The sequence below is a fragment of the Hemicordylus capensis genome, chromosome 6 (assembly GCF_027244095.1).
Source record: "Hemicordylus capensis ecotype Gifberg chromosome 6, rHemCap1.1.pri, whole genome shotgun sequence".
NCBI classification, from domain to species: domain Eukaryota; kingdom Metazoa; phylum Chordata; class Lepidosauria; order Squamata; family Cordylidae; genus Hemicordylus; species Hemicordylus capensis.
In genome coordinates this window covers 81,580,835-81,606,544 of record NC_069662.1, presented here as the reverse complement: position 1 = coordinate 81,606,544, position 25,710 = coordinate 81,580,835, and the positions used below count along the sequence as shown (strand labels likewise).

At 44.2% G+C, this 25,710-nt stretch overlaps 1 protein-coding gene across 3 annotated transcripts in view; it reads left to right on the top strand.

The window, feature by feature from the left end:
- CNTNAP2 (contactin associated protein 2) overlaps positions 1-25,710 on the top strand; it is a 1,803,519-nt gene that overhangs the window by 1,238,062 nt on the left and 539,747 nt on the right. For all 3 annotated transcript variants that reach the window (XM_053266196.1, XM_053266197.1, XM_053266198.1), the window contains one exon: positions 1,488-1,607. In XM_053266196.1, the coding sequence (XP_053122171.1) occupies positions 1,488-1,607 (120 nt within the window). The remainder of the gene's footprint in view (positions 1-1,487; positions 1,608-25,710) is intronic.

The window sequence follows — 25,710 nt, the reverse complement described above, 5'->3', positions numbered from 1 at the left end:
GTGTGTCACTGTCACAGAACTTTTAGGGAGGAGACAGAGATGAGAAGTGATTGTGGCTGTTGGAGCCAGCAGCAGTGGTGGTGGCAACATCCCACCCCTCATTAAAAAAGGAAGTGGCTGATGAGATTCAGGGCTTTGGGCCATTCATTGGGGGCCTGGGCCCCATGGGTCACCCCCTAATGACACCCCTGGCCCTTCATGATCTGATCTAGGGTTGCTAGGCTGCAATTCAGACCCCTCTGCCTCTTTAAAAGATCTGCAGCACACAGCACACAGTGATGGGGCACACAGTGATGGTTTCTCCTGCCACATTCTTCCCCACCCTATCCCTCTTTCCCCTTTCACCTGCCAAAGCATGCAGCTCTTCAGTTTTGTACCAGGTGGGAATGGAAGCTGGGCATAAGTCTGGGAAAGGAGTGGGTAGAAAAAGCCATCGTTCCTTAAGACAGAAGGGTATTCCAGGTTGTTATCTGGCCACCATACTCATGAATAACTCAAGCACTAATGAGACATCTGAGGAGCAAAGCCACTCCATTTGTTTACATGAATTCCAGACAACTGTAGCTGCTGAGTGGTTATTTTCAACCTTACTACCTTCAAATATTTCCACATTGATTTGTCTGCCAAGGAGCCTTGCATGTCACAGAGGATTCTTTCTGAGGCATGTTCTAGGATGCATTCACAGTTCAAACAGGATGCTGGCTAGGTTTGTCAGGCTTCAGACTAACCCTACATGAACTGAAGCACAACCTACAACATGCTGTTGTGTCTTTACATCACAAGAAATGTTTGCTAGTTGTAGGCGGGCTATCATTCAAGAAACCTTATCTACTATAACTGACATTCTAACTGAGCAACACCACATAGAGGTCATTCACACAATCACAAACTGTGTTCAACCCAGGTTTGGGAGTTGTATGGGCTCCCAATCTTCAGTTCTGTGGAAGCAAGGTAAAAGGAGAACCTGGGTAGTTTTTCCTCCTACCTTGCTTTCACATAATAACTTCTACCCAGGTTTTCCTCCTACCTTGCTTCCACAGAACTGAAAACTGGGAGCACACACAACTCTCAAACTCAGGTAGAACGTTGTTTTTGATTGTGTGAATGACATCAGAACCTTGGAGTCCCAGAGTTCCCCAGAACATAGTCTGAAAATCACTGCTCTCAAGCGAACACGCTTTAAATTTTATTTAGATTTTCTTTATGCATTTTTCCTAGATAACATTTATCTACATATTTGCTTTTTAAATTTTTTGCAGATTTTGAATCTCTGTGCAAGTTTATTTCTTCTCTTCCATTAAATTGAAAGCAAAATTATGATACAAAATACTGTACTCCACTTACTAAATCACATACAATATTTAAATTCGTTTACAATGTTTCCACCCCACAAATCTATCAATATTATAACATCTCCTAAGGATGTAATATTCCTGGGTCTCAGAGGTAGTTTATTTTACTTGAGGTATTGTTTTTGTTTATTGCAGCAATTTATGAACTCTCCTGTGAAGCATATAAACACTTGGGCAAAGCAACGGGTTCCTATTGGATTGATCCAGATGGCAGTGGTGCATTGGGACCTTTGAAAGTTTACTGCAATATGACAGGTATTGACACCTTTAATACTTTAAAAGTTGCTGTAGTGGCACCTTTTCCCTGTATGTGTATAACATTGATTCTTTCCTGTATTTATATGGTAAATGGAACAGTACAGTATAGTGGATAGAGTATTAGATATGGACCAAGAAGATGTGGATTCAGATCTCCACTCAGGCCATGAAATTCACGCACTCTCAGCCTTACCTCTCTCACAAGGTTGTTGTGAGATAAAATAGGATGACTCGATGCATTCTGCCCTGAGCTTCTAGGAGAAAAGGCATAATTAAAATAGAATATATTAAATAATAAAAGCATCTCCTGAGGGAGAAGCAGAAGCACCCTCTGTCCCTACCTTGGCTAGCTAGGACCAACTGCTACTTGGTTTCCCTCATCCCAGCAGAATCCATCTGTGCCAAAAGCCATGCAGCAAGCAAAAGGAGAGTGAAAAATAGTAGAATCCCTCCCATTGTCTTCCTTGGGCCAATTTTTTGGCATGCAGCTTCTGTTAGCATTCAGTTGTTGTTTCAAATGAGAAATACATATAAAAAATTCTACTGGCCTCTGGCCGTCATAAAGAAATTCAATTCAATTCATGTAGAAATGAATACATATTTACATATGAAAGTATTTAAAGAAATCGCCAAGTTTCAGTAAATATTGCATATTTCAGTGTTGTTGTTTTTGTTTTAAAAAACCCTTCCAGTGATCTGTAATTTAGGGTTGAGTGAAAATGCACCCCCCCCCATTTACTCATCTCTCCAAATCTCTCTCATTTTGGGCCCCACCAAATTTCATGGTCCCTTCCCCAAATTCTGGCCAAAAGTTCTATTATAATCACGTTTGGCTCAGCCCTACAGAATTTGTTGATGTAAAGCTTAGTCAAATAGGAGGATAAGAAATATTAAACTACTTCTTACTTAACTTCTACTTAACTACTTCTTAAGCTACATGGTCTTATGGGGAAATTAAACCAGAAGTGAGTTCCATGATTGGTGTTAATAAGTTTATGAAATTGACAATTTTTAGAATTAAGTACAATGTCAAAAATACGTCACATATTTAGGATGCATCTGAATAATAACAAAAAAGCAGTTTTTGCTAATTCTATATTGGCCTAGGCTTTAGTGAGCTTTGGTTATTCTGAGCCCAGTTAGAAGTCAATTAGGATGTCATGCCCTAATAACTGCAGCAGCATGGAAGAATCTGATTTGTCCCCCAGTACCCCATCCTGGTTTCCCTCAGGGCTAGCAAGATCAGGCTGATCTGCAAGACCTAGCAGAACTCCAAATGAGCAAGTTGGAGCCCCAGATCCAACTGAACTCTTTTATGTCTCCTGGCCCTGACTACTGCTGAATACTGTTCCTCAGAGGCAACTATTAAAACAATTTCTAATATTATATAACAATTTCTTGTAAATATGAGTACACACATATAAATTAAATAAATGAATTAAAATTTCCACAAATATAAAAAAGGAAAAGCCTGTATATGTTAGAACTTATCTCAGCATCTTATCTCAGCATATCTTAATACATTACCTAAAACAGTAGCACAAATTAATAATCAATAAACTTGATTATAGAAATAAGTCAATTTCTTATACCAAAAACATTTTTCAAATCATATATAAACAAACTATTTTTCAAATATAATACCATACAGTACTAAATTATTATTTTTAAGTTAATCATATATAGCACTAACACAACCATCTAAAATCTGTTCACTGGCACAACAAACCCTCTAAAAGTCAAGGGGAGATAAGAGAGTAAAAGTAAAAAGAGGAAATTGAATAAACTTTGTTTACATGTATCTTTAATATATTCTTTAATATATCTTTAATATATTTCTGCAACAGCAGGAATATCTGTGTCTATCCTCCAGATACAACTACCTGAAATAAAAGCTCTCCTGAAGAGCAAGCATCTGTTCCTGATGTGCTGCCCTAAAGTGATCTAGTGAAGCAATTAACTCATTGGAGAAATTATCAAAAACATCTCATTATTTTAAAAGGGAGGCATAGCCTAGAACTTCATTTTTTAAAATATTTATTTATATATAGCCTGATATGTGTATCTAGGTAGTGTATTTATTTTTTATTTTTATTTATTTTTATTTTTTTACATTTTATATCCCGCTCTTCCTCCAAGGAGCCTAGAGCGGTGTACTATATATGTAGGTTTCTCCTCACAACAACCCTGTGAAGTAGGTTAGGCTGAGAGAAGTGACTAGCCCAGAGTCACCCAGCTAGTCTCATGGCTGAATGGGGATTTGAACTCGGGTCTCCCCAGTCCTAGTCCAGCACTCTAACCACTACATAATTTTAAACACAAAAAATATAAAACACAGTTAAAGCCAGTACGGTGTAGTGGTTAGAGTGTTGGACTAGGACCAGGGAGACCTGAGTTCAAATCCCCATTCAGCCATGAAACTCACTGGGTGACTCTGGGCCAGTCACATATCTCTCAGCCTAACCTACCTCACAGGGTTGTTGTTTAAGGAGCTCTGGGCTCCTTGCAGGAAGCGCAAGATGTAAATGTTTAAAAAAAAAACCCATGTCACAGAATAAAAAAGTTAAAACAATTTCATGGGATAAAACCAATTAAACAGTTTAAAATCAATTTCTGTTAAAAGTCTCAGGATCTTTTAAAAAGCAATCAGAGATGGAGATGCTCTTATTTTGACAGGGAGTGCATTCCAAAGCACCTGGGGCAGCCACAGAAAGGGTCGTTCCCAAGGTTGCCACCGGATGAGCCAGTGACAACTGTAACTGAACCTCCCCAGATGATCTTAATAGGTGGCAGGTTTCATGACAAAGAAGGTGCTCTCTTAGGTACCCTGGACCCAAGCCATTGAGGGCTTTATAGGTAATACAAAGAAACCAGCACTTTGTATTTTGCTTAGAAATATATTGGCAGCCAATGCAATTCTTTCAAAAGTGGTGTTATATGGTCCATTCAGGTTGTCCCAAAGGCAAGTCTGGCTGCCACATTCTCTACCAATTGTAGTTCCTTGACTGCATACAAAATCAACCCCACATAGAGTGCATTACAGCAGCCGAGCCTGGAGGTTACCAGCCTATGCACCACTGTTTTAAGGTCATTTATCTCCAGATATGGGTGTAGTGACATGAGCTGAAGCTGATAAAAAGCGCACCAGGCTACTGCCTCAGTCTAAGAAATCAGAGAGAGTTTGGGATCCAGGAGCACTCCCAAGCTATGTACCTGATCTTTCAGTGGGAACAGGCAGATTTAAACCATCTCCCGGGTACCCAACCCTCCCCCCACCCCATCAGTACCTCTGTCTTATGTGGATTCGCCTTCAATTTGTTATCCCTCAACCAACCCATTATCGCCTCCAGGCAGGCATTTAGGGAAGCTACGCCATTTCCTGATGAAGTCTGGAAATAGATTTAGGTGTCATCAGCATACTGATCATCCTGCACCAGACCTCCTGATGATCTCTCCCAGTGGTTTCAAGTAGATGTTAAAGCGCATTGGAGGTAGTATGGAGACTTGTGGAACTCCATATTTGAGCTCTCACAAAGCAGAGCAGCAGACTGGAAGAGAAACCATTTGGAATCTACCAGAGAGGTGGGAATGGAGCCAATGTAAAACAGTGCCACCCCATCCCATCTTACTTGGGTGGCCCAGAAAGATATGATGGTCAATGGTATCAAAAGCTGTCAAGAGATCCAAAAGGATCAGCAGAATCTCACTCCTACTCTCAAGAGCCAATTGCATATCATCCATCAGACCGACCAAGGCAATCTCAGCCCCATAGCCTGCTCAAAGCCAGTTTGAAATGGGTTTAAAATAATCCAGTTTTAAATCATCAGTGTCATCCAATACTGCCTGGAGCTGAGGCCACCACAGCCTCAATCACCTTGCCCAACCGTGGAAAATTGGAAACAGGTCTGTAATTAGCTAACTCTGATCCAATGCAGGTTTCTTTTAATATTATAATAAATACAGTTCCCACATGGAAAATGTCCATGTTGGGGAGCTGATTCTGGTAATAACTGGATCTTAGGTTTCTCCCAATTTTGGGGAGTCATTTTTATCTTTATGGCATGCATAACAACTGAGGGATCCTCTAGGATAATTTATTCATGTGTACAAAATCAATGGGCTTTATTTTTAAGCGATTCCTCCCCACCGCACACATGAATTATCCCAAAGTTTCCTTTCTCCAACTTCTCATTCATTTTTGCAAGTCAAGCGGCACTACCCTGGGCTGAAGTTTTGACAATTCACATTTTGACAGGGCTTAATTAGTACTAGGGCTCACCTAGAACCATTCCAAACTACGTGAAAAAATAAAAAGCCCCTTTGAGCATGTGTAGAGTGCCGTTGCAGTCACAACTGAGTCCTGGACTTGAGCCCCAGTACCTCTCTCTTTTTTAAAACACACAGCCGCTGCCCCAAATAAACCTTGCACCAATCCTTTCTTTATATAGGTCCCACCTATATAAAGCACCACCACTTGCCAACACTGTTTTCTGAGCCCAGCCTGGAATGGATTTTCTAGGTTAACCCCCCCCCCCCAAAAAAAATCAACACAGCCAGAAGCAAACACAATCTCCCCCTGCCCAAAGCCTATCTGCAAAAGTTGTGCTCCCTGCACCACAATATTGTCTCCACATCACCAGCGAAAGCATGTGTGGCTGGCTCTATTTTGCCCACGCTCTGCCCTAGGTAACACTGCCAAAGCCGCATGATTGATCACAGGTAGTTTCTCTCCCCTCCAGCCTTCGATTTCCAGCCAACTTGCTGAGAAAAGGCGGGGTGTGGGGGAGGGGTAAAGAAAGCAGCCTTGAAGAAGTACACAGCAAGCAGTACTTTCAGCATCCAAAGCCCTTTGCTATATTTCTCTTACTACAGATTCCGAAAGGGCATCTGCTCTCCATTTAGCCCATTTCAATTACAGCTTGGATTCTTCCCAAGCAAAGCTAACCACAGTCAGGAAAGCAGGCAATAAGGAACACAGCTGTCAAACACCGCTTCCTTGCGGAAGACCAGTGAGACAAGTTGCCAAGCAGCCCCCCTCTGCTGACTCTTGGCGTTCTACAAATCCACCCAGCAAATATTTTAAACACACACACACACACACACACACACACACGTGCAGGTTTGAGGAGGGGGAAAGCCATTTTATTGGCAATGGCCCTCCACACATCACAGAGAAGCATTGGGGCATACAAGAAACCTCAGTTTTATCAGGAAAAGCTGCTGCAAATAGAGGAATTTTACCCCAGACGTAATTTGTGCTAAGCTAGAATGTGCAGCCCTAATTCAGGGAAAGCCAGAATCGTTTGTGAACTGGTCCCTGATAGCCTGCTGTGACTTCGGGGTACATTCGGCTGATAAGGGAACTCGCATCCTCCATTCCAGAGGAGATGCAAGCCAAAAGCCATGTTTGTAAAAGTCCCAGGTAAGTAATGCTGATAGGTTATTTCCTTTACTGTTCCTTGTATGTTCTAGCAGTCAACACATACATTAATTTCTAATGGCACTGCTAAGCATTTCTAGTTGGGGGAATTGGAATAAGTGACTGACATCCAGATCAAAGAAGCATTTGTGGAATAAGCAAAATTTTGCCAGCACAAGAAGTTAGCTTAGTTGCACTAAAAATTGAGTTTTGCAGAATTGTGCTCTTGTGCTATAGTGCTCTTGTGCAAATGTCCCCATTAAAACACATCATGCATGCCACAGTTGTTGCACAAGCTCCAGAGTTAGCACAACAATTTAGTGCTGGCCCAACATCCTTCCACAAGTGGTTCATTGCTCTGGATATCAGCCAGTATTCTAACATTTTCAATCCACTCACTCCATATATCCAGAGTAATTCTGCCCATGCTGAATAGCTTGGCAAACAGGGAGCATTGTAGGCTCTGCAGTCCATGTGACTGCCTTCCTGTGATGAGCATGAAGGTATCTTGGGGATGAGTTCTCTGCCTCCCGCATATACCCAGTTGTGCACTACAATACAGAATCAGGATGGCAAAAATTCAATTATTCATTGATTCATAACACTTACTACCCTACAGCCCAAGGGTTCGCAGACCAGCAACAATACCAACAAAAACCAATGCAACAAATAAAAGCAGAGCAACATACAAATTTCACCTATAAAACAGCTGTTCAAAAAGTTTGGACAAATAAAGATTTTTATCTAACACTAAAAGAAAACCAGACTCGGGACTGGCCCAAAGCTCAGGGGTGCCCCAGGCAAAGTGTGGCTTTGGTGCCATCCACCAACAGTACTTCCAGTTTGTCTAGATTTAACTTCAATTTAGTGGCCTTAATTCAGTCCATTACTCACTCCAGACACCAGTTCAGGACCTCCTCTACCTCACCTGAATTTGATTGAAAGAAAAAATAGAGCTGGGTATCATTAGCATGCTGATGACAGCAGACCTCCAGATTATCTCACTGAGTGGTTTCGTGTAAATATGAAACATTGCAGGAGACAAAACAGAACCCTGTAGCACATCATACCAGCACATTATACCCTGCAGCACATCTACCATGGGATAGAGCATAGTCCTCCAGCTCCATTTTCCTGAACTGATAAAATAACTGCTAACACAGTGCCCCCAATCTCCACCTCAGGCATCTGCTCCGGAATGATACCATGGTCAAAGTAGATGAGTATATTATGAATATATTAGATATGAATATATAGTGCATGTAGGCAAGTGTGTATGGAAAATGTGAGGTCATTCACACAATCAAAAACTGTATTCAACCCAGGTTTGGGAACTGTGTGTTCTACCAATGTCTAGTTGTGTGAAAGCAAGGTAAGAGGAAAACCTGGGTAGAAGTGATCGTGTGGAAGCAAGGTAGGAGGAAAAGCTACACAGGTTTTCCAGGTAAAACACAGTGAAGCTATTCACACGAGGGGAGAAAATCGGGCTAGCTGAAGCTAGCCCGATTTTCTTCCATTGTGAGAACCACCTGGCTCAGCTGCGAGCCTGGTGGTTCTTCAGCGGGTAACCCACTAAACTACCCTGGTGCTTAAACCAGGTTAGGGTTAGGGTTTTTCCCCGCAAACCTGTTTTTTCCAATTGAGTGTTGCCACAGCGTGGCTCTGTACTGCGGCAATTCAGGAGTAGACCCCTGACTGGGAGGCTGAAAAGCAGCCTCCCAGCTCAGGGGTCTCTCCAGCATGCCCTGCACGCTTGCCTCCCAGCCCCCGCCGGCTCTGTAACAGAGGCAACAGTCTGTTTCAGCTGCCCAGAGCAGACTGCCTGCTCATGTGCGGGTATAGCGGGCTAAGCCCACTCTCCCCGCTAACCGTCCCCAGGCGGCTCCCACTGATCGTGGAACCACCTCAGTTTTTGTTTGTGTGTATGACCTCTAGTTGTATTAGTTAAAGGCAAAACAACCAGAAAGCAGATGAAAAGTGTTGAATGAAATGATCCATGTATCATTGGGCAGGATGAAATGCCCTGTCTCAGATGGCTATTTTTGATTGATTAAGTGCCATCAAGTCAGTGTCGCCTCTTAGCGACCACATAGATAGATACTCTCCAGGATGATTTGTCTTCAACTTGGCCTTTAAGGTCTCTCAGTGGTGTATTCATTGCTGTCATAATCAAGTCCATCTACCTCGCTGCTGGTCGTACTCTTCTCATTCCTTCAACTTTCCCCAGCATTATGGACTTCTCAAGGGAGGTGGGTCTTTGCATAATGTGTCCAAAGTATGATAGTTTGAGTCTTGTCATTTGTGTCTCGAGTGAAAATTCTGGATTGATTTGTTCTATGATCCATTTGTTTGTTTTCCTGGCTGTCCATGGTGTCCTCAAAATTCTTCTCCAGCATCAAAGTTCAAAAGCGTCAATGCTTTTTTTATCTTGCTTCTTGAAAGTCCAGCTTTCGCATGCTTTGGGCATTAAAATGGTCTTGGGCCATCTCTGTATGTGAACATATCAGAATTAGTTATTTTTATTCAAAGCAAAACAGAAAACAAATTCTAGCAGCATCCAATCAGTGCTCTCATGATAATGCAATACACCTGTAAAATAATCTTATAAAACCAAGGGTTTCTGACATCCAGCCATCTAACAGCAAAGTTATCTTAGCTATGCAACATGTTTGATTACTGTTTCCCTCAACTTTCAAATAAATATTTCATATTAAATATTATATCATATCTTGCAGTACCTCATATTAAACATTCATATAAAATCCCTGAGCGGATGCATAGTTGTCTTCTAAATATGCATAACAATTGACAATATGTGAATTCAATATTAAATAAATGCAAAAGTGATACACATTGGGACAAGAACAATTTCTGACTTTGTATATACACTTGGGAGTATAATTGAATGTAGCCACCTTATAAAGAGTTCATGTGGTTATAGGAAAAACCTCACTGACAGTGTCAGCTCAATGTGGTGAAACAGTGGGGGTGGGGGAGAATCTCGACATTAGGAATTATTAGGGGAACATCTGAAAATAAAAAGCAAGTATCTTTATAGAATTCTCTTGTTTAATTTAACAACTGAAATTTAGCTTGTATGCTGCACAGTTCCTGAAATGAGCATATTTGAATTTGTATAGAGCACTAATGTTGAAATTGTATTCAACTCTAATGTCAGCGGCTGCCCCTACATTATTTATTTATTTATTGAATTTATATACTGCCTAGTATAGAAATCTCTAGGTGGTGTACAGAATTAAAACATAATATAAAACATTTAAAGTTCATAAAAAGATAAAAATCATTATAGAGAATAACGCACACATTAAAATTTAAAATTTGATCTCAGTTGAAGGCCTGGGAAACTAGGTATGTCTGGATAGCTTTCCCCCCACCTTGCTTTAACAAAATCACTTCTACCTAGGTTTTCCTCTTACCTTGACACAACTGAAAGAGTCAAGTCTCACGATCAGTGAGACCTGCCAGAGGCAGGGGTGTAATCAGGGTAGGGCAGGCAGGGCACGTGCCCTGGGTGCAAGTTGACTTGAGGTGCAGAAGTGCCTCCCCCCCCCCACCGGGCCGCCACTGCCACCATCACAAAAATTTTCCAAAAAAAAAATTCTTAACACCCCCAAGCAGTGAGCCAGTGGGCGCCGGCACAGCTGGGTGGGCTGCTGCTCTCGTCACCGCGGCCGGCGTCTCTCCCATCCCAACTCCAGCTCCGGGCAGCGCCTGTATCCAGCCACACACACCCCACTCGTGCAGGCACAAGGGGCAGGGGCTGCAGAGGGCGGGCGCTCCTATTGGCTGGTGCGCCCTGCACAGAGGGCAGACAGAGCTCCCTGGGCAAGCGGCGCTTCCGCTTCCTTCTCCCTGGCTTGCAATGCTGCTCCTCTCCTCGAACCCTCCCGCCACGCTGCTGCAGGCTGCTCTGAGTGCCTCGGCTGGTCTGTACTCTGCCCGCCCAACTCGGTCCCTTGCAACTGCTCACCACGCCCAATTGGCGTGCTGGCTGCCTGTCCTTTGAGTGCTGTAGCTGCTGTGCTGTGCTGCCGCTGCCGAAATGCCTTTCGTGCCAGCTGCATTACACACTGACTGACTCCAGTAAGTAAACTCCTCAAATCATGATGTCTCAGTCAGTGTGTCCCACCACGTGCCCTACCCTGCTGCCTTGCCTTGCTGCCCGCTTCTGTTCTGGTCCTGGTCCTGGTCCTGGATAGGATTTTCCTCCTTCCGCTCCCCCAAAGGCTCAAATGGGCAAAGATCATAGATGAAAGGGGGGTGGGAGAACAAGCGTGGGACAGAGAGGGAGAGAGAGACCTAAGGGCAGGGCGGGGGGCGCACAATATCAGCTTGCTTTGTAAATTGTAGCCTGAGCTTTCCTCCCTTTCCCCAGAGTGACTGGTTTGCTGATCAGAAATTCCCCCAGTGCTAGAGGCTTTCAGGGAACGCACCTGGACTTGGTTTTTTAAAAAGTTGTTCTTCTATGCCAAGGACAAGCAGCTGCCCCCTACTGCTTCCCAAACTCAGCGGGTGAATCCCTTCGCCACTCCCCCCTTTTAAAAACGTTGTCCACATTAAATCCTTGCAAGCCCTCATAGTTCCTGAAGTGGGGGCTCTCCAGTTAGCTATAGATTAAATGCTGATACAGCTTATTTGCATTTTAAAAACCACTCCAAAAATTGACCACCCCCCAATATCTAATCCCCGTTCTCTTTCCCGGTTTCCCTTTCTGCAGATCTGATGTCTTTTAGGGTGGGGGCATCTCAGAGTTGCCTTTCAGCTAAATAAAATTGGTGCTTTGCTTTATTCTTGATTCTCTGTTTTTTGGTTGGCTTTCATTTTGAAAGAAGGGTAATTCGAGGAGTCTGGGAGCTTGTAAACAGCTTCCAAGGAAGGATGGAGTTGCTGGCAAAACAAGATGTGTGTGTGAGTGCCTAGTGGACGTCTTCCTTGATTTCGCTCTCCCTGTTGATGTCTGTGTGACTGTGCACGCAGGGTGGGGAGAGAAGCAGCGGCTGCAGCCACCGCCTCCTGAGAGGGCTCAGCCAGATGCAGAGAAACCCCAAGCTTCTGCTGCAGGCTGGTGAGTCCCAGCAGACAGTAACCGGGGCACAGGGGAGCGAAGGAAAGGGGAGGAAACTGCAACTGGCAGAAAGAGGGGTGGGGGAGGAGGAGGGGGCATTTTTGGCTCCTCGTGCGGGAGGGGGAGTGAGCCGAGGGGTGAGCCGTGGGGCGAGTCATGAAGAAGGGAACAGGACCAGTTTTCCTCAACCTTGCAAATTCAGTGCTGAGTTGAGCTTGCCGTTCGGCTCTTAAACAAAAGCACCGGAACTTTACAAAAGGGGGGAAGGGGCAGAGAATGAATGGGGTTATGCTTTCTTATAACTCTTCTAGCTTGCAACCCTAGTGTCCCCTAGACAGGGAGGACAGGCGAACTTGATCCTCTCTCGGAAGTTGAACTACAACTCCCATCATCCCCCAGCCACAATCAACTGCAGGTGGAGGTGATGGGAGTTGTAGTTCAACACCTGCAAATCCTGGCTGTCACTGATAACAGGAAGGTGGAGAAAAGAGAAACAAACACACTCATACTTGTGAAGGGAGAAGAAAATATATCTGCAGCTAACCATTACCACTTAACAGTATAAACATCAATAGTCTTCTGTCTCGTGGTATAGATAAAACAGGGGATCATTAAGATCTAGCCCAGGGTGTTGTGGTCCAGGCCTGATTTGTATACTGAATATGCTCATTAGCTAGCATACAAGACTAGGCCTGTCTCATCAGTGTCATCAAGTGACCAAGTTCTTTTATATAGTGCATGTAGGATCTGGGCACAAGGAAGAAAGGAGATCAAAGCAATCCTAAATGATTCAATGGGCTTTATTGAGTATAAAAGAATAACAACATCAATCTAGCTGAGCAGAAAGCAGAACATTCTATCAATATTACTAACAGTATTTCAACCCTAGCCAGCACCAATATTCACCCAGTGTTCCTAACTAACATATGTGTGTATTAAATCTTCCTAGAGCCTAATACAATTCAGATACAGATGGAAAAGGGGGGAGGTAAGGAAGGTTGAGGGCTGCCATGGTTTGGGGAAATCAGGAATTAGTAGAGGGACGAGGGGAAAGGAGAAGAAGGGGGAAGGATGGAGGGATCCAAGGCTTGTGGGGTGGCATATTACCCAGATCAGAGGCTTGAGAACGGTGGATCTTTCAGCTGAAGGAGAGAAGCTTTTGGCTGGAGACAGGAGCTTTTGGATCAAGCATGCAGTTGGCTCAGAGCACGGCTGAGAGCCAGAGCACCATGGCTGGGGAAGTCTTGACTTCTCACTGTGCAGTGGAAGTCACAGACAGTTCCTGTCCATGGACAGAGTTCCTGCTTGTTGCTCTGCGGCTTAGCAGCAAACTCTGGGATTGCTCATGAGCAGATCTTGCTTGTAGGCACAAGATTGTGTGTAGGCACAAGACTGCTTGCTCTCTGTCCAGTAAGCCTGTTCTTTATAGTTGTATTTTCCTTTGATCTCTCATAGAGTCTATTCAAATCTCCTCATCTTTTCCTGGGTCCCCAAAAGGGTGACAATGCTGTTACCTTCTGGACAATGTCTTTTAATTCTTCAGGATATTGGCCAGTCCAGAGAGATCTGAATCCCATCTTCTGTAAGCTGTGAGCTTAGAAGGGGGGGGGACATTGCCCAAAGCAAATCTGCATCTCTGAGCTGCAAATGGGCATCTTCTCTTGTCCCAGATTTCCTAGCCTGATCCCAAAAGGTGTTAAAGTGTTAGTAAAGTAAGAATTAAAGTCTATAGGTGTTTTCTTTTGTGTGCATTTACCTATGCTGAATTTCTATAGAGAGCAATTGAGTATAGCAGAGCAGTAATTGACAAGGATTAACATAGACTTCTTGCAACAGGAAGGGGGAGATCAGGCTCTGGCCTCTTCCACAGACATTATCTGATAGTAAGTCACATTTTAGCATTTGGATTGTTCTGGCCTGGCTTTTGTGCTTCCTTGAGTACCTATTTCACAATACAATGCTGGATCGCCTCTGTCTTCACAGACCAGTTGAGATCTGGGGTGTCAATTCACCCTGAGTCCAGGTATTAATTCATTTCTTAATATAAAATGAATTCAGACCCAGGCCTGAATTCCATATACTTCTGAGTTGGTACCTCTGGGTCTAATATGTTGTGGGGGGCATCCCCAACAAGGGCATACTAGAAATTGGGGCTATGAGAATGCATACAAAAATCAAAATAACAGAAATCGGGCACATTTGGTTACAATTTTGGACAAAAGTCACATGGAGGGGGGTATCAGGTCCCCTACAGCTTTGTAGCATATACAGTCAAATGTGCTTTCAGATGATAATAAGACACATGAAACTGCCACAATTGACTCGGAAACTTAATCCTACTTAAAGACAGCTTATATTATTCTTTCCCTTTAAAACTACTCAGTCAGACAAGGTTCCCTGATCTTAGGTTTTGTAGTTGCCACTGAAGCTAGGCAGGGAAGGGAGAGAGAATTACAGTCTCTCTCTGACTGTAATCCGATACATTCTTACCTGAGAGCAAGTCCCACTGAGCTCAGTGGACTTACATATGTATGTATTTTATTATATTTGTACACCACCCCAAACTTCCATCTCTTGTAAACAAACATTGGACTAGGCTACACTTCTACACTCACAACAGTACTTTGCTGAAGCCTTTTAGCTGAAACGCTCTTGCAGTTTGAATGCCCCTGTTGGTGCCTGTTCAGCCTAAGATTCAGAGCAGAGGGGGAGAGCGATTTTCTTCCCATTTCTGTGATATGGATTGTTCATCCTTTTTAAGGTCTCTGACTTTTTAAAAAAGAGCAAAAAAATTAAATTGTCTGATCCCTCACAAAAGCCTTGGTCTTTACTACATAATTAGGTAGCAGTTTGCATAATCCTGCCAAGACCTGTACCTGCTGGACCCCATTTACCCCTTTTGGAGCAGTTTGGGACTAACCCAGAGAGTCAGCAGTGAAAAGTGGCAGAAAATAATTTCTTATGCATGTGTAGTCAGGTTTTCTAGGTACACACAAACAAGAGACATTGTCAAAACTATTGATGAGAAGAGCATTTGCTTCAAGTCCTTTATCTGTACCTCCATAGTTTCTAAACCTGAAATTGGTTTGAATTAGCTTTGTGTGAGAAGTTCTACCCGGTGAACAAGCTCAGGTTGCTTTGCTAGAGTTCAGGACTGGTTGTGGGGGGTAAAGAAAGAGGGTGCTCTAGAAATATAGAATGTGGCTGCTTGATTTGGGGATTGTTAGTGCCTTTGAAATTGCATTAAGAAGAGCCTCTGAAATAATGAGTGGTGGGAAAACACAGGGCGGTTGTGTTTATATCGATTATATCATTCTTGCATGTGTGTGTCTGAGGTAGAGATCATGTATGAATATGAGCATGTATATATCAAAAATATTAACCCATCCTTTTTAAAAAATAAGACTTTACCTGTAACAATGATTTCTTTTACTATACCTGCAATCAATTGGGCTGCCACCTGTTTCCTAAGAGAGATTCTGTGTCTTTAGCAACCACATGACAGGTAAAAATTCAATAGATGCAGATTTCTTGGAACTATACCTTCATGCTAGGAAAAGCTGTACCTATTGAATTTCTGCCTCTCATGTGTTCAAGCTATATGAAACTCAGCAAAACACACACACACACACTCAAACCACTCCCAATACTAGGGATGTGCATTTCGTTTCGGATACAAAACGTTTTGTGCACAAAACAGGCCATTTCGGCTGTTTTGTAGCCAAAGCAAAACACCCAATGCTCAAAACAGAAAATTTTGTAGCCAAAACAAAATGTCCCTGTTTTGGATACAAAACATTTTGTTGTTTGGGCTGTTTTGGAACTCCATTTTGCAATCGCAAGAAGTCTTTCTCCTTCAGTCTCCATTTTGAGTTTTGACGTCTGTTTGAATTTCCAGCCCTTCCAGCCTGCATATTGGTCAGCGAAAGCATAGGCTGATCTGCTGGCAATTGCCTCCTTATTCCTTTTAAGCAAATTTAAGGGTAAATTTTACCCTCATTGGCTAGTGGGGCAGTGTGCCTTTACCCTCATTGGCCAGTGGGACAGTGTGCATTTCATTGTTGTTGTTTCACACTGTTGTGTGTAGATCAATTGCATTTCGGGTGGGGGATGTGGATGTGCATGACCTTTGGAAATCTGCCTGATTTTTTCCAAAGCTCTGCTGTTGTTAATGTGTGATGTTGATGTTATTTGGGGTGGATTTGGGGCAAAAAGGGGGCCTGAGGGGGAAAACAGTGGGTTGGGTGGCAGTGCCCCAAGTGGTGTCTGCCGCAACCCAGATTCCAAAGGAATAGGGCTGATTTCTTAGGAATTGTTGAAGTTTATGCTTCTTTAAGGTTCCCCCCCCCAGGGAATAATGGAGGTTTCAGCAGACCCATAACTCCACCTGGGGGGCACTGGGGTGGCCGGGAGCGAGTGGTGGTGTAGTGCACATAGGGTGCCAACCACTATGTTGCTAACCCATGGGGTGCTGGGTTCTGTTGTTTCTGAGGTGTTCTGAGTGTAGATTCTCTGGTAGCATATGGGATTTTCAACAACAAACCATGAATCCACTCTCATATGCTACCAGAGAATCTGAATCTACACTCAAAACATCTCAGAAACAACAGAACCCAGTACCCCATGGGTTAGCAACCCATGGGGGTGGTTGGCACCCTATGTGCTCTACACCACCACTCGCTCTGGGCCAGCCTGGTGCCCCCCAAGTGCAGTTATGGGGCAGGAATTATGGAGGTCCATCATTCCCTATGGGGAAGAACTTTACAGATGCGCAAACTCCATTACATCTTTAAAAATCAGCCCTCTGCCCAATTCCTTTGAAATAATTCTGGCAGCTTCCTTGCCCCCACTGGGCATTACCACCCACCCTACTCTGCTCTGGGCCACGCCTCCCCCCGCCCCAACATGAAGCTATACTTTTGCTGAAACCTCCATTCTTCCCTATGGGAAAATTCTATACTTCAAAAATTCACCAAAAATCAGCCTGTTACCCAATTCCTCTGAAATTTTGGTGGTAGTTTCCACCCATTAGACACTACCACCCCAACCCACTAGTTTTTTCCCGGGTCCATTTTTTAAAATCCAAAACATTTCGGATTCGGATTTTGCAATTTCGAACAAAGAACAAAATTGGGGTGTTTCGGATTGGCTGATTTCGAACAAAGAACAAAATGGGGGTGTTTCGGATTCAGGCCAAAAACAAAACAGGAAAAAACAACAACACACAAACCTACCCAATACCCCAAGATAGTGTTATTTCCTAAATGCTAATTGGCCCTTTGGCATCTTCCTTGTGAATTCTGTGCAAAGTGTACAGTACTGCAGCACTATTCTCTACTCCATCCCATGGGCTGAGGCCATATAATACAACCCCTTTGCTGAAGCTAAGCAGGTCCAATTGTAGTCAGTGCCTGGATGGGTAACCACTTGGGAACCCCATGCAGTGTTCCCTCTAACAGGGAGTCCCAGATGTTTTTGATTACAACTCCCATAATCCCCAAGCAAAAGCCATCACAGCTGAGGAATATGGGAGTTGTAGTCAACAACATCTGGGAATGCCTGTAAGAGGGAACACTGATCCCATGTATAGTTGGAATGCCATGATGGAAGAAAGGCGGGATATAAATGTAATGCATAAATAAATGCCTCTCCATAATATGCTTATGAGATGAGCCATTGATATCAGATTCCATATAGTATAGGGCTCATCAGCTTTTAATAGCTGGGTACAGAGCAGTATTTTGGCAGCGATAGTATCTGGAGATATTGCAGCTGAAAACATTCTTCTTTCTACAGTTATAGAATTAGGTAACCCTGTTAATGTTCACATTTTGCAAATGAGGGAATGAGGCTGAGAGAGTAATCTGAAAGATGGGTGTCAGATGTTTGGACGGTGTGGTGGGGGGGCGCAATTTCAGTGCTTGCCCTGGGCGCTATTTTCCCTAGATACGCCACTGGCTGGAGGGGGTTTTGCGGGGAGAGCAGGCTTAGCCAATCAAGGCTGCAAGACAATCAAGACCATGACAGACAATCAATGACAGGCAATCAAGGCTGCAGCCCTGGGCAGCCAGATCGGCCGCCCACACAACTGCTGGTCACAGAGCTGGCAGGGGTTGCAGGGATCCGAGGCCGCACGGCCCCTGGAAGTTCCATGATGCCCTGCACGAGTGTGTGGTCCCTAAGAGCACAAGTTCCTAAGAACTCTAAGATTATGGAGAAGCAAGATAAAGGTTACTGACTACTCTTAAAAATTACTATTGTAAGCTTACATTATCTGCTAAAAGGCAAGGGTTGAGGTTAGGTGTATCAGTCACGTGTGTGCAGCAAACTAAACAAATAAACAGTGGGTTGAATTTCTCATTTAAAGTTGCTATTACTATTTGCTCTTCTGTGTTCATCAGAATTGGTATCTGTTAGTGGAGGTCAAACTGAGAGCCTGCATTAAGACTCCACTTACCATAATGCTCTCCCTTCCATTTTATGGTCACTTTGCTAAAACAAAATGGGCTCTTTTATGGACTTGGCAATTATTTAGCCCTGAAAGTGTTTCACTGGATAATGAACACATGTGGAGATCGTATTAGCTGTTTACTTTTCCATTTGGTTGTCAAGGTTCTAAAGATTTCCCCCTCTTTTTGTAAAAGGCTGTGCTTTAGTGGTTTGCAGATGTTATGTGCCAAATCATCTTTGTGTGCTAAGATGTACCTATCACAGCGTGGTTAGTGTGAGCTATTGCCTCTGCACTGGCCCTCCTGTATTACAAACAGCCTCTTTATTCAGTTTCCTTCCTCAAGGCTCTGTTGCCCTTAGGAAACAAACATTTCAAACAATGACTCCTGGGCATGTCACATCAAGACCTGGTTGCTTCTTGCTAGTGATGCTGTTTGTCAAGTTGACAGGCAGCAGAACTGGGAATCAAACCATTCAGACCTATAAGGAAAGACATTTCTCAAAGAGCTTTGCTCCCTGGTGGTGGGTTATTGTTTTAACTGGCTTCTTCTTGTTGTTTTAATAATCCTAGTAACTATATAACTATAAGATTCCAGAGTGGATTAATGTTGAAAGAAATGAAACATTTAACACCACATTCACAAGGCGTATTAGGCTCATTTATTAGTGAGATCCATAATGAGGACCATGAAAAGAGGCAAGTATGTTTTAAAAGAGACAAAAGAAGGAGAGCTGCATTTTTTTTGAATCCCTAATCAGTCTCCAGGGGTATGATTCTGCACTCTGATGTTTAATTATCTAAATTAATTTACCCAGAGAAGGGCAGGTTAGCAGTGCTGCTACTGTTCACATGAAAAATTCAGGACGTCTTGCCTCCTCCTGTTTGCTCTGCCAGATGCTGTTTTAGAAACGAATGAGTCAGCAGTGAATTTGCAGGAGCAGCCATCTCTCTCTCTCTCTCCCTCCCTCCCCCCTCCCCCCCTCTCTCACACACACACCACACACACACACACACCACACACACACACACACACACACACTGATGTAGATCTTAGGGCACAGCTGAGAGTGTCTTTTTGACCATTCTCCAAAATCTGTTTTCTCTTTCACAAACCCTGGATTCTTAAACTTGTAGGATATCACATACCACATTTAGAAGACAGAATGCCTTGGTGAGTGTGTGTGGTGAGAGCGGGAGTGGGATCTCCTTTCTCCCTCTGCCTTGACCACTTTACTCATTGAGATGAACTAACCAATAAGAAGACAGGAGCAGGCACAGGCAGCCAAAAGAAAAAGATTGGGGATTGGAAGATAGGGATAATCAAATCACACACGCACACCACTATTACAAATAGGTTTACAGTACTTACATAGTGGATTTGAAATATTCTAGAAATCCAAACTGAAATAGTTGTATAAAAATCACATCTGGGAGCCACTCCAACAGCAGGATCAAATATTTTGGAACCATTAGAGTGAATGAGTACCTGGTTGGGGGAGGGGGGATGGAGGCATTTCTAGGCAAAGCTACACAGATGAAGGTCAAAGAAATCTGGAGGATGGGGCAACAAATCTAGCGAGTGAGTGAGTACATATATGCAGATAAGCCAGCTGTCCTTATCATTCTGTGAAGATAATTTTGTCACATATCTGCTCTCAATCAAAAATCTAAATGGTCACATTCTCCTTACTGCTTGACAGGAAGCTGTAGACAATCAGCTCACCAAGTGTCCACATACACAGCACAGTAAGATTACTTGATAAATGATCATCTGTATTCATCCAATGTCTAGGACTGGAGACTGTCATAATCCAGGAAGTGAATATTGAACTGTGCTGCCAGGTGGATGGATAGGCTGGACCAGAAGGCCATTCAGACCCTGAGAATTAATTGATGTGGCCAGGAGGCTTTACAGACAGGGCTTCTACCCCGAATCTCCTTCAGGGGAGAGTGTGTGCATTCACACACCAGCCAAACTTACCCCGAAGTCCCTTCAAGATCCTTGGACCCACTCCAAACCCAAATCTGGCTTTGTCTTGCAAATTCTAGCTGACCTCAGTGTATTTCTAAAATTATTTTCAAAATGCTGGTTGTAAGCTACTTTTTCTGACAACAATGGAGCAAATAGGGAGAGGCACTGATGTGGAATCATTAGCATGATAAGAAGGATACTCTCTTTACAAATGCAGATATAGTTCTTTAGTAATCTCCCCCTCCCCCATTGGCTAGAAGGAAAACACAAAGGGATGCCATGTGAACTTGCATCACAACAAAACCCAAGATCAGAGGGGAGGGGCTGCTTCCCTCAATGCTGCGAGTGTAATTCAAAGAGGCTTCACTCAACATTTACCCCACAGCATGAAGCCACATGTGAATAACTCCCAGGTCCAGGATCAGCACATAGCAGCCTTTCTCCCACAATGCCCTGATATAAACTGTCGGGCATGTCAAACCAGGAACTCTGGCAGTTGAACTCCAGGCACCTGACTCTACATGCCACCAAGACAGCTTTCAGAGAGAAGGATTAGCTGACTTGAGCCCTGCTGCTACTTTGTACCCCCTGACAGTGGTCAGAAGGGAAACTGCTGCCAACCAGCCCAGGAGGAATAAGATGACCTGGGAGTCAATAAAATCTCTGCTGGCCCTAGATGAGAATCTCCCCTGGCTTGACTCCCCTGTCTGAGCTTTTCATCTAATGGAGAAGGTACCAAACTGCTTCTGCCCTTTTGTCCAAGCTCTCTGGAACCTGACCTCTAGCCCTCCTTGCCACGCTTCTGGCCACTGGAGCTCTGTTTTCCCATACTGGAGCTGGACACCCAGTTCATCATTGACCATGACATCTTGGATAATTCCTGCCTGCTCTAAAACCTGATCACTAGCCTAGCTTCCTTTGCTCATTGTGCCAGACCATTCTGCACCCTGATACCTGACCAGCATCATTCTGGGGCATTGGGGGGTGAGGGAAATGGCAGCTGCCAGCTGCAACTTTTGCTTATGGCAGTGATAAACGAAAAAAAGACATGGAGGCTATTAACACAGTCCACCGAAATTGGGCTAGGGGAGCTTAGCCCAATTTCGGTGGACCGTGTGAACCACCGGACTCACAGGCGAGCCCGGTGTCCTCCAGGCGGTTAACCCGCCAAACTACCCCTCCCTTTAAACCTCTTGGTTCGGGGGTCTCTCCATCATGCCCTGTGCGGTTGCGCAGGGCATGCTGAAGCTTCCGGGGGCTGTGCAGCCCCGAATCCTCCCAGCCCCCACCGGCTCCATAACGGAGCCGGCAGTCGTGTGGGCAGCCACTTCGGCCATCCAGAGCAGACTGCCTGCTCGTGTGCAGGGAGAATAGGCTAAGCCCATTCTCCCCACAAACCCTTCCCAGGCTCTTCTCACTAACCGTGAGAAGAGCCTCCTTGACACCAAGGTAGTCTCCCTCAAAACGTTATGGGGGCTACACACATAGGATGAGCCCACTGGAGAATATTTGTCTAAAGGTAACGTGTGTCGTCAGGTCAATTTCGACTCCTGGGGCCCACAGAGCCCTGTGGTTTTCTTTGGCAGAATACAGGAGGGGTTTACCATTGCCTCCTCCCACGCTGTATGAGATGATGCCTTTCAGCATCTTCCTATATCGCTGCTGCCTGATATAGTACCAGCGGGGATTCGAAACGGCAACCTTCTCTGATCTTGTTAGCCAAGCATTTCCCCACTCTAGGACTCCCTTAAACTTAGAGCTGGCCCACTGCATGGTGCTTGCTTGATAGGCAGGAAGAGCTTGTACAGCTTCCTAGGCTTCCTGCTGTGACCATAGAACCGAGGCTTCCACCTACAGACCTAAAACACTTGGTTGTATCCTTAGAAGTGTTGGCACATTATAGTCTCAGCTAAAACATCTAGAAATTATAAACAGTGATACCTTTTCTCACTATCTCACAAAAAGTAGTTCAAAGTTCCATATTTGAAAAACAAGAGTCAAAGCTATGCACATGATTTTCATTTCTTTTATTTTTAAAGAAAATGTTATTACAAAGGCATTGCAGAAAGAGGCAGAGTCTCGTGCATTCTATTACACAGCTTTACAGAATGACCTTGACCTTGAGCAAAACAAAAAATAATAATGAAAAACTGTTACAACAGAGCTTGTGAAAAAAGAATCATTGCTTAAGTGTGTGGAGTGCAACAGTATATTTTACCCTCATCCATCTCTATCATCTAGTAATTTATTAGCTTGGATCTAGGAGATATTGGTGCTTCCTTTTTTGACAGCATTCCATGTATATTGCAGGGGATTTTTAGTTTGTTGCCTGCTTTTGCTTCTGATACGGAATTTAGTATTCTACATTACTTTGTAGAAGTTCATAGTTATATGTTGTGGTTGCTTTTCAAGAATAAAGTTCAGCCCATATTGGTTTTATTTGTATTTTCTATTTCTTGACTGTAAAGGGATAAATCCTGTTAAACTGACCTCAGACAGACGAGATCAGAATCCACTGGGAAGTTGTTCAGCCCAGACCAATTGAAATCGGTGAAAGTGATACCAAAGCACTATTGTTCTTTGGTGCACCTTCAATTCATTTCAATGGGGCTTGCATGGGATAACTTGCATAGGATGTTATTCTTTTCAGTTTGCATTTTTATTTTCTTTCACACCCACGCCTCTGTCTCCCACCCTGTCATTACTACCTTACCCATTCTTTCATCCAGCCCCAGCTTATGGCTGGAAAGATGATTTTCAACTAGTACTCTAAATTGCCATGGCCTGATGGACAAGAGAAATGCCTTTTGTGTCTTGTGAAAGGCCATGCCAATATTGTCTTCATTTTACTAAACAGGCAAGGGGGAACTGCTCATCAGCTCTTCAGCACTTCTTTGGGAAAAAGTTCTGGAGAATATGGCTTAGACAAAGCTTAGACAAAGACATCCAGACGATATGTTTGGCTTCTAGAAAGGATTCCACACTAAAGTAATATACTGCTAAATATAAGCAACTATCCAACATTGCTTCTACTCTATGAGGCTATTCTCATGATGGGGGAAACTGGGCTAAATCAGCCCAGCCTGGTTTTTCCCCATTGTGAAAACCAGCAGGCGAGCCCAGTGGTTCTCTGGCAGCTAGCCTGCCAAAGTAGCCTTCCCATTAGCCCAGGTTAGCAGAGCGAGCACTCTGCTAACCCGGGTTTTCTGATCATGTGCCGCCACAGCGTGGCTCCATGCCATGGCAACACATGAGGAGACCCCCACCGGGAGGCTGCAGGAGGTCTCTCCAGGATGCCCTGTGCACTCACACGAGGCATTCTTGAACTTCTGGGGGCTGTGTGGCCTCCGATCCCTGCTGCTCCGTGATGGAGCCAGCAGTCGTGTGGCTGGTCGATCCAACCACCCAGCTACGAGCAGCTGCTCATCTGTGGAGAGAGCAGGCTAAGCCCACTCTCCCCACAGAATCCCCTCAGGTGCTTCACACTGATCACACTTCATTATGTGTCACCTGATACTGCCTCTCTGAGCACTGTACTCTCTTGCCTTCTTGAGCTTAAGAAAGCAGTTTTGAGTCTTTCTTTACTCAAGATATAGCTGGCAGCCATTGTGGTGAATCGCCAAGAATTCTGTGAAGGATAATTATGTAAATCCCCCCTAGTTAAGATATTTTTAAAGGCCTTACATGACTAACCCAAGTCTTCTAAGGCGCTGCCAGCTTGGGACCTTCCATTGGTCCTATCCCAGCTGAGGTTAAAATGGCTTCTTCAGCAACCTGTGACATTAGATTGCTGTCATGGAAGATGACTTTCCTTATAGCAGTTACATCTGCTTGGAAATTGGGAGAACTGCAGGCTCTTTGAGTTGACCCAACTTACTTGTAATTCCATGTGGACAAGGTGGTTCTGCACTGATATTTCCTTTCTACCCTAAGTAGTTTCAGCTTTTCATATCTCACAGGAGCTTTACTTACCAATGTCCTTTCCTTCTCCACACACCATGGCTGAAAATGTATTGGACACAAAGAGAGCCCTTTCTTTTTACCTGCATTGGACAACCTCATTTAAAAAATCTAATCCATTGTTTATTTCTTATGTAAACGCAAATGCTAAGAGCTAGGTTCTGTCTCAGAGGTTGTCACATTAGATCTCTGCAACAGTTAAAATTCATGAAATTTCAAAAAGACTAGTATGCACCAGAATTGCAGCATACTTGACCAGGGAGGTGTCCACTTCTACAGGTTTTGATAGGGCCATCCCTATACATATGTAAGGCAGCAATGTGAGCTTAGCCATCTTAGATTGTGAGGCATTATGCTTTGGACTTGAGAGCTCGGGCAGACTCAGCTTTTGAAAGAGCAATCCTTGTTTCCTTTTTCATGATTTACTGCACTCTCCATCTAGTTAAGCTTGTAGTTCATGCACCCATTAGGGATGTGCACAAACCTGTTCAGAGGACCTTTTACGGGCCTCCGAAAAGGTTCGAACAGTGGGGGGTTCAAAGTGCGAAGGCGGGGGGCACTTTAAGTGTGGGGGAGGTGCACTTGCCCCTCCCTCTGCTTTCCCCCCACTGGGGCCCAGTATTTTATACTTCCTATGGGGCGACAGCGTACTTCCCTGCCACCCCATTTGCTCTTTGGCCGGAAGTGGCCAAAAGTAGCTGGCACGTGTGCACCTGCTGGGTGCACTCGCACATGTCAGGTAGGCATGCGGGTGCTTGCAATGTGTGTGCTCACACACCCGGTGGGCGCATGTGCACCAGCTACTTCTGGCCCCTTCCAGCCAAAGAGCAAACAGGGCGGCAGGGAAGTATGCTGTCGCCCCATATGATATGTAAAATACCAGGTGCCAGTGGGGGGAAAGCGGAGGGAGGGGGTGAGTGCACCCTCCCCCACCCTTAAAGTGAGACACCCCGTGCAATCGAGCCACCCGCGCCTGGTTCCGTGCACATCCCTAGTGCCCACTAGTCTGAACAGTACAGAAAACCATGAAGAAGAAAGGCAGGTTGCTTACCTGTAGCTGTGGTTCTTCAAGTGGTCTTTCTGTGCAGTCATACTGCCTCCCTGCTGCTGTGAGCTCTCTACTTGTTTGCTGTGGCAGTCTTTTGAATTGAGGGAATGATGCTCTCCGTGTCAGCTACCTAGGGTGACAGGGAGTGAGGGTTCCTCTAAAAA